The 9,586-nt window shown below is 44.5% G+C and overlaps 2 protein-coding genes across 2 annotated transcripts; one reads left to right on the forward strand and one right to left on the reverse strand.

Moving 5' to 3' along the window:
• Positions 1–3,016: 3,016 nt before the first annotated feature.
• Positions 3,017–5,455, reverse strand: LOC125941911 (uncharacterized). Its single transcript, XM_049659787.1, has 3 exons — positions 5,153–5,455; positions 4,868–5,071; positions 3,017–4,591 (listed from the first exon to the last, which is right to left on the reverse strand). Exons 1-3 carry the CDS (start codon positions 5,276–5,278, stop codon positions 4,403–4,405), a joined length of 519 nt encoding a protein of 172 aa, XP_049515744.1. The 5' UTR covers positions 5,279–5,455; the 3' UTR covers positions 3,017–4,402.
• A 329-nt stretch (positions 5,456–5,784) lies between these two features.
• Positions 5,785–8,945, forward strand: LOC125941912 (BEN domain-containing protein 5-like; the record flags this gene model as incomplete). Its single annotated transcript, XM_049659788.1, has 6 exons — positions 5,785–6,135; positions 7,218–7,324; positions 7,422–8,163; positions 8,252–8,326; positions 8,449–8,569; positions 8,866–8,945. Coding segments are annotated over exons 3-6 (340 nt in total), but the record flags the coding sequence as incomplete, so codon positions are not given.
• Between the last annotated feature and the right edge of the window lie 641 nt (positions 8,946–9,586).

The following is a 9,586-nucleotide window of genomic DNA, read 5'->3' on the forward strand; positions in this document are numbered from 1 at the left end:
CTATTACCGCCGTGGCAGTGGCGGCAGATAGATTGTGACTTGTCTTTTGCAGAAGTCACAAAACATGCCCCCGACGCACACATCCGAATGCACTTCCTAGAAATTCAGGCAAAATACTCTTGCCCAGAATTCTACACGGACGCCTCAAAGTCGCATGCCGGTGTCTGTAGTGCAGCGGTGGGTCCATCGTTTGCGGAATCCGTCGCTCTACACCCAGAAACAAGTATTTTTACAGCTGAGGCTTATGCGCTCCTCTTGGCTGTAAAGTACATCGATAATACACAGATTCGCAACGCAGTCATCTATACTGACTCTTTAAGTGTAGTTAAAGCCCTATCGTCGTCACATAAACATAAAAACCCCATAATTGCAGAACTTTACTCGGCTCTATGCAAGGCTTACTCTTCTCAACATATCACAATATGCTGGGTCCCTGGGCATAGAGGCATTGAAGGCAACACGCTTGCCGACAAAATGGCCACATCCTCAGAACCAAGTGCTAACACTCCCATCGCTATCCCTGCCATAGACTTGAAACCATTTCTGCGGAAAAAACTGAGGTGCTATTGGCAACGTTTGTGGGACACAAAGCATTCAAACAAGCTTCATCTAATAAAACCTTATTTAGGAAGCTGGCCACCTACAACAAAAACACGACGAACAGAGGTCACTCTCTGTCGACTTCGAATAGGCCACACGTATGGCACACATTCTTATCTTTTAACAAACAGTGATCCCCCTGCCTGTGGGAAATGTGGCGAAACGCTAACTGTGCTCCATGTCCTGCTTGAATGCCGGGAGGTAGAAGAGCAAAGAAAAAAGTTCTTTCCATTAGCATACAGAAGACATATTCCACTACACCCGGCATTATTCCTTGGCAAAGACCCACTCTTTGACACAAAATCATTGCTAGGCTTTTTAAACGATATACGCATACTAAATGTTTTACACCCATGTGACCCGTAGCACGGCCTCGCTATAGAGGCCTATGTTGCGGCATTAGTATGTATAGCACACGCCTCCAGGCCCTTGCGCACAAGGGTCCTGGTGAGGCAGTAGTGCTGCTTGCAAATAACCAATAACTGAGTCTTTTAAACATGTCATTTATATACATAGCACATCTCACAATAGTCATTGTCATAGTTTTATTCCGAGTACATGCTTTACGCATCTATACAGCGACCAGTTTTAGGCCCATATACAGCCGTGATACATCTACTCAGCGCTAATCATCCATCGATCACTCTTTACCATTTCTTGGCGCTCTTTGGCCATACTTGGCCCTTGCGCCAGTAAACACTATACATCATCATCATCATGTTGTGGTGTGCTGGGTGCCAGGACACCGAGACATCGAGGGAAATGTACTGGCAGACCAGCTTGCCACATCCGTCGAGGCAAAAGCTGGCAACACATCTATGCCCGTCCCTGTTCATGATATGAAGCCATATCTACGCAAGAGACTTCGAGTCCATTGGCAGCGTTTGTGGGACGGCCAGACTCATAACAAGCTCCATTTAATTAAGCCCCATTTAGGAAACTGGCCATCGACCACGAAATCTAGAAGAAATGATGTCCTATTCTGTAGGCTCAGAATAGGACACACTTACAGCACGCATAATTACCTGCTGTCTGGAGGCGAACCCCCAACCTGTACTAGATGCGGGGAAGCACTTACTGTACTTCACATCCTAGTACAGTGTCCATTAATAGAACCTGAAAGAAAGAAACACTTTGTTCAAGCCTATAGAGAGAACATACCCCTTCACCCAGCGATGTTTTTAGCTAATGACCCGGTATTTCAGCACGACTCAGTTTTAGCCTTTTTAAACGACATCGACATTTTGCAAGTTCTTCGCCCGAGAGACTCGTAGCAGGGTCCTCTTTCAGAGGACGCTGCTGCGACAGCATTTTGAAATGCACTCTCCTCCAGGCTCTTGCTTCTAAGGGTCTCTGTGAGGCAGTAGTGCCTTGTATCGCTCACAGATTTTTTTATACCATATTCATTGCGCCCTATCACATCATTGTCATGATCTTATTAATTTTGTATTTTACGCACCTTTAGTGCGCAGGATTTTAGGCCCCTTTACAGCCACCCTACACCTACCCACTGTCATTGATCATACCATTGCTCACTCAGTACACCACGTCTTGGCGCTCTTTGGCCATAGCTGGCCCTTGCGCCAGAAAACAACATATATCATCATCATCACCTCATTATTCATTGCCATGATTTTAGTACATATATATTTTACGCACTTTACAGCGATTATTTTTAGGCCCCTTTACAGCCCCGTCACATCTACTTCTCAGAATTCATCGCTCCATTGCACACTCACAAACACTGGCATGGCGCTCTTTGGCCATAACTGGCCCTTGCGCCACAAAACACCACACATCATCTTCATACTTCAAGGGCTTAACAATAACAAAAGCTTCCGCTTGGTTTGTGCAAATTATGTTCTCTATAATTGCATATGTACTGTCAAGAAGCTCTACTACAGAACTATTAGTTCTTTTTCCTGAAGCATACTCTCTGCCAATGAAAACACCTCCCTTAAGCATTCGGGAATACTGCACACTGTTTGCAAGTTCACTTGCACCTTTAGGCAGCCACCTTGAAGCAGAGAATGGAACACCCCTTCCAAACAAGCGAATATCTCCTATCACTTTGAGAGTTTTCTGGGTTTCCTTGGCGTCCAGCGAGTTGCAGTAACCAAGAACTCTTGGTTCAGTAGCTGTGGCCAATAGAACCTCAATAGTTTCCTCCATTTGCAGCATACGACAGATCTGGTGTGGGATCCCATTCGCTGCCTTTACTGCCTTCTTTAGCCAACCGTTACCCGCTTCAAATGGAAATCCACAATGTTCCCAGAGAGGGCCCCACTGGCGCACACTCTTCCCAATATGAGTTAGTTGGTGCATGTTAAAGCTCATGCAACGTTTACCATACAACAGCTCAGCTCGAACATGAAACTCTAGTAAGAGTTCCTCACAAACAGTAAGCTGTGATGATGTGATTTCTTTCTGCAGCATTATATGCAATGCCTCCACCAGGCAGGCCCAATGTTGTACACATGAGCGATCAGCTATACCCTCTAAAACAGGCAAACTATAATACAGGAGCCAATTCTCCTATTCCTTTGCTTTCCAAAATTTTCTTTCTCTTGTTGGTCTTGGCATCCTTTTCACATCTGCTGGAGGAGTGATCGCCATTACTCTTGTGTCAATGACACCTTGCTGTGGTCCTATATAAAACTTGCAGTTAGTATCATTCAACCACAGTTCCATGAACTGCCTTGCAACCCCAAGCAATATGCAATGCATATAGTCGGGGACGAACCCCCACACTATATTGAAGTGCTCCAACCTGAGCAGTGGCGACACAGTTCTGACACCATTTACAGGCCTGCCTCCAGCAACAGCTTGTTCCATATCCTGTATCATTTGTAGCTCTGTTCTTTCCTGTACTGTTTGTTGTACTGGATACTTTGTGGAATTTAAAACTCTTTCGTCTTTTTGAAGGCACCAATTGCATCCGTGATAGGCATTAAACTGCATTATACCCTGCATAGGTGCCCTGGCAACTGCATCTACAGCGCGACAAATGCAGAGGGCCTTGAAAGTTTTTGCACGGCCATGGTGCTCAAGATTGAATCCTTTCTCTGAAAGATTGTTTACAGCATCAACAAATGCGTCCTGAAAGAGCACCATGTCAGGCTTTTTCGCCAAACCACCAGGCAGCTAAAATCACTTTTTGCATTCTTTGTGTGGCTGGTAGTTCATTGACAAGCAACTGAATTGGCCGAATTGCAGTACCACTTAATTTAAAAAGGAGTGTGCCATCTGCATTCAACACAAAACTAATTCTATGCCTACCATTTGCTGTTGAGGCCACAAAGGCACGATACAGGTCTCCATTATAAATATCTGAAAAACCGTCTTTTGGTTCAAGAGGCTCTGTCAGGTCTAAGAAGTCGCATCCCTTCAGTACTTATCGGAGTTGTGAAGGTATGTCAAAAAGCACAAAAAAGATACATTGTTGATCGATGAGAAACATATGTTGCGGTTGCATTTCAAGCACTGAAAGGGTGAACTTGGATCAATGTGGCCTATGTACAAGCAACATTCTGGACAAAAAAGTGGAAATTCATTAGTGTGCCAGGTCCTTCAATTACTTTCTTAAGCATGTGCTGAGAATGGGCAAGAACTGGTCTTTCAAAAAACACGTTAATCATTTCAATCAAATCCACAAGTGCTGAAAATGTCAAGCTGTGCTGGACAGCATATTTTAACACCATGAGCAGAATATCACCTTTTGAGACTGCAAGTTTGTCTTTGACAATTTCACCAAACAGTTCACTTAGCACTCCGCAGGTAGAATCCGAAAAAAAGGGAACTTCTAGCTCTGAGACTTCCTCTTGTGCATATATGGCTGCATCAAGTCCTCCTCTTGTCCAGATTCTTTGTCTTGAGCATCTGGCTCACTGAAATTCTCCTCTTGTCCAGAATCTTCGTGTTGTGCGTCCGGCTGGCTGAAGTCCTCTTTTTTTTCAGAAGCTTGGTCTTGTGCATCTTGGTTATGCCCTACCTGTAAGTATATTATTTTTTGTGAACATGCGCTAATATTAAGTAAATTTCGAGCCTATTTAAATATGAGGGAGAGGTGATATAATTTGATTTGCTCAGTGCCCTAGACAAAATTTCAAATGGACAGCTGGTAGTCTATTTGCTTATCGACAACTAATACAGTCAGTTTAGTAAGAAATGCATCAAATAGAAAAACCACTCACTCTACATCAAGTATCACAGGAATGCATTTGACCAATTGTAGATAGAATCGAATGGGAACATATTGTATGCTTACCAAGTCGATATTTCCGCGAAGGTCACGTTCGCGCACATTAGTGCACGAGAATCCAAGATATATAGCATACGCTGCACGATCTCCTTGGGATTCCATGCAATGTGCGCCGACTGGCGCAGCCGACGCCTTGGCGCTGCATTCTTGGCGCGTCGTTATGCTGTCATCCAGGTTAAGATTGCAGGAAACGCTGTCCGGCTGAGATTTCTGCAGACAGCACGCCATATTTGGTTACTTTTTGGCACTCTACCATTCGACACACTTCAGTAGAAAGAAAATTTGAATTGCCGCTTCTGCATCTGCCATTCGGAGCCGCGCCGATGAATCTGTAGACCTAGGCACGAAGAACTTGGCACCAGGATTGAAGTATTTCTTGTAATGTTCGCGCTTCTTGCGTTTTTTCAGCGGCTCCATTATTGTATTGCAAGTCGTGCCACACCACAGGCATAAGGGCCCGGGTACAGCCCGGGTACACTCTAGCCCGGGATTACTTTGCGGGAGGTAATCTTGGCATGTTTACAGCATGTTGGTAAACACGCCACCGATGTCGATGTCGATCTTGGTTTTGTCTTTGCATTGGGTCGCCGCTGACATAGTGGGCTCAAATCAGCTCAACGGCGCGGCGGACCCAAAAATACTAATAAATGAACTATTAATAAACAAGTGACATTGTACCTGCTCCTAAATGTTTTCGTTTATTTTTTCACCTATAGCGCTGTCACCTAACTTCATTTATATCAAACGTTGTGTGATTAGTAATTGCTGACAATGTTAAACTGAATTATTATGTTTCAAAAAGTTTATATGGTGATAAAAGTTGAAAGATAACGCAAAATATATATAAAAATGACAACGTTCACATATTTTGCCTTGAAAAGCATAGAACACAATTTTGTTGTCTAAACGCCATACAGTGTTGCTAACAACACGAAGTTCACGTGAGCAAGATAAGAGAGATTCATCACCACGAGGCCTTTATTAATTCTATGTCTTTCACGAGGCTGACACAATTCTATGCCTATACCTTGATGTGCACTTGTGCTGCTGGTTTTGTGGTATATTGCGCGTGAAGCACGGACGCAGTCACTGAGACAATGATAACGCATGCGTACGTGCGTTATCAGGATCACCGCAGATGTGCGGTCGTTAAAATTGAAGACATCCGAGGGTTCAAGGCTGACGACGACTTCCGGACAACATTTTAAATGTCAAGTGGACCGATAAGGATGGTGAAGCGCACTTTTATCGCGCCAGAATTCTTCTCGTCGGAGGTAAGCTTGCTAACATCTAAACTACAGTTGCAACACTTGTGCGCGCGCCTGTGTGTGCGTGTGTGTGCGCGCGCGTTTGTAATATAGCACGTGTGCGAGTGCTAGTCCGCGCCGGCCTTAATCATGCTGATATATGCTCCTTGTTTGTCTGATTGCATGAAAATCATCAGTGCTTCAGATACTATCAGAACGCAGTGCATTATTTAATATTTCGCATTGCTGCATCGCACTACTTTCGAGAAAAAAAGAAAAAGAAAACGCGATAACGGCACCAAGTCGCCGAGAATTTCCGGGCTGAAATGATTGTGCATGTACACGTTTGATAAGCAAATGTTTTTTTTTTGTTCTTCTGGCGGCTTTCACACACGCGCGCACACACGAAACACCTTCACACGATCATGACGCATCGTAGTAATGAAATCGTCGCTAATTAACTTTAACCATGTTGTGAGTTGTGCAAGTTGGTACATGCATGCCGTGACGTGTCAAGTGATATCTTTTGAAACAGTTTTCGTTTGAAGGAGCTTAGTTATGCTATTTCAAAAACTATTTCAAAAGTACCCAGACAGCCTCCGCACATGTAGACTGCATTAGTGGTGTATAGCAGCACAGTACTGCATTTGAATGCCGTTGTTCGTTTGGTCTGCTTTGTGCTGCTGAGCTGTGGATATCTTACCATTGCGAAATTTTATTCAGCCACGTAACCACAAGAACAGCTGAGGAGTTGGTCACAGGCTATACAGTGTGACCAGCTCACTATTATTTCCCCGAATCTGCAAACCTATTTGACAAATTATTCTCACAGCTCCCAAGCAATTAGAATGGATACTGCTTAGTTCACTTGGCTTGCAAACACCCCTGACCTGTGTAATGGCTTACACTATGCTGCTGAAAATGCATTCATTTTGTATGAATCCTATTTTTAAATGCTTGTCTAATTTTATGGTGAAACGCCATATATATAACATGCGAGCATGCTTTCAATTTGAGAACTATAGCTAAAGGATGCTCCATGTTTTGCACACCACTGCAGGCTGCTGGCACAGTATCGGCATTATAATTTCGGTATTGTTTTGTTTCAGAGTCTGAGGATGACCTCAAAACAAAGATGAAAAGTGGGCGAGTCAGAATCCGAAGAATCCTCAGTAGCAGCGATAGTGACAGAAGCGACAAGGAAGTCGCAATGCAGGTAAGCATATTTTTTCTTATAGTGGTGATGTTTCTTTTGCACCTGTAAATGAAGAGTGACGTAATATCCATTTCGTTGCATTTGCTTCTTTTTACAGACAGAGAAAAAAAACACGGGAAGGGCCCAGCAATACACTGTTGGACATACTGGCCTCAAAAAGAAAAATCTCACGCAGAAAGACCGTACAGAACAAAAAACTCAACTGTCAGCAGCCCAGGAAGAAGTGGCCCGCCTTAGCTCGACAGTCAAACATCAGGAGGAAGAGCTTCAAGAGCTGCGGGCTCTAAATAGAGAGCTGCAGCAAAAGCTGCTCCACTCAATGGACTGCATGCTAGGCAAACAGTTTTTTTGTGTGTGCATGAAGAGCACAGTAGAAAAATGGGTACTAATTAGGTTTTGCCGGTAGTATACTCGATTAATCAAAAATAGCCATTGTTCTGATGTGTTTTCATATTTCACTTGGTGCAGCCAATTCATCTCGAGCACCGCAGCTTGCACTGCCACCAGCACGAACACCACACGGTGGGAGATTGTTGCCGGAGCTATTGGCACAGGAGCCGGAGCTGCCTGATACAGTATGCAACTTGTGATTTGCAAGTTCGGGTTGAAGGCTTCATTCTTCCTTCCCTTCAACAAGTGTATAGCTGGCATATTCAGTTCTTGCTGGGTTTTATGTAAATTTGCGATATGTATTTTTTTAGAGACTGACATTGGTAGTGGAGTCTGAATTGCAAGCTCTGCGTGGAGGCGTATACAGGACAATCCGAAAGATTCGATGTTCGTGAAAGACCTCAGAGCAGTGTGGAGCCCAGCAGAGTTGCTTGGCCGGTCTCTGCATGGTAACTTCAAACTAAGAAATTTTGTATAGCTTGTTTTAACGTGTTCTCTAATCACCTTTGCATTCTTTTTTGTTGTTTCACTTTGCAGGAAAGCACTGTCCACGCTTTCCTGACCGCCCGAGAAAAGTGCCACTGTCGCCGTTGAAGGTGTCGGTGATACGTGGTGAGTGATGAACATATATAAGTCATCATATGTAATACTTCACAGTGTTATTCACTGGGTTTGGCCAGTGAAACTTTAAATAACCTGCTTATTGTATGTGTATTTTTGCTTTTGTTTGACAGAATGCTACAAGGAGCGACTGCACAAGAAAGGACTGGTGGCCGACATGATGCCTGGGGCGTTAAAACAGATGAATCACTTCATTGTCGAAAAAATAAGTGACATCGAGAGAATGGCCAAAAGGTTTGCAAGCTGTTTAATTGCATAGTCACATTTCAGGTCGGAGAGATGAATTTGTAGAAAAATGATTTTGCTTGTGCATGAAGTGCCCACTGTGCTGTATGCCCTACAGTACTAGATCATATCAGCAGGCCACAGAAATTGTCTGCAATTATATTCCCGGTATTTAGAGACCATGTAGCTGTTAGGACATTATCAGCACTTTTGTCATTAGAGAGCTTTTGCCATGTTCTCCACGCGCTACGAATATATTTCATGCACATTCATTTTGCCTTTTATTCCCGCACTGTTTCAATCAGAGCGACCAAGGAGCTGCCACAAGGAAACCATGAGAAGAACCTGCGACTGAACCTACCTGCAGCCCCGCAGGGGCGTCTGCGCAAGTAGGCGTTTGGTGAGTTGCGCCACCACGTACCCGAGCACACGAGGGTTGGACCCTCCCGCGTGTAGCCGTGCGCGGCTTAGCCGTGTCCGGGGAAAAGGGGATCCTGGGGGTTGAGTCAATACCGGGGTTTGGACCTTTATGGCCCCTCGGTGGAGGCAACACACCTCTTTGGCCTCCGCTTCGCGTAGACGGCACCCCCGGACTGACCCACCCGGGGGAAATCGGTAGTTGCCCTTTCCTGTCCTTTTCTACAATCTTTGTCTTTTTCTCTCACTTTCAATCTTTCCTGTCCTCTCTTTATTTTCCTTTTACTTCCGACTTCATGGGCAGCAAGGGTTAACCTTGTGCATTATATCCAGCCTTGGGTATAGGTATTTGGTTATAGTGGGGATGCACCGTTGGCGTGCACAGAACTGAATCGTTTGTCCTGTGTCGTCCCCTAGTTGGGCTCCATGGTGGGTGGCGGCCATCCCTGCCGAATATAGCTATCTTTTCATGGAATACAATTTCCCTTCACTCCCTGATCGCTCCCTCAAGAGGGGGCGCACCGATGAAACCTTTAATTTCTTCATGCAGCCAAAAGAAATCTTCCCAAAGTATCATGTAATTCACGGTCAGCACGAAACCAAGACAGT

The sequence above is a fragment of the Dermacentor silvarum genome, unplaced genomic scaffold, assembly GCF_013339745.2.
Source record: "Dermacentor silvarum isolate Dsil-2018 unplaced genomic scaffold, BIME_Dsil_1.4 Seq604, whole genome shotgun sequence".
Taxonomy (NCBI): Eukaryota; Metazoa; Arthropoda; class Arachnida; order Ixodida; family Ixodidae; genus Dermacentor; species Dermacentor silvarum.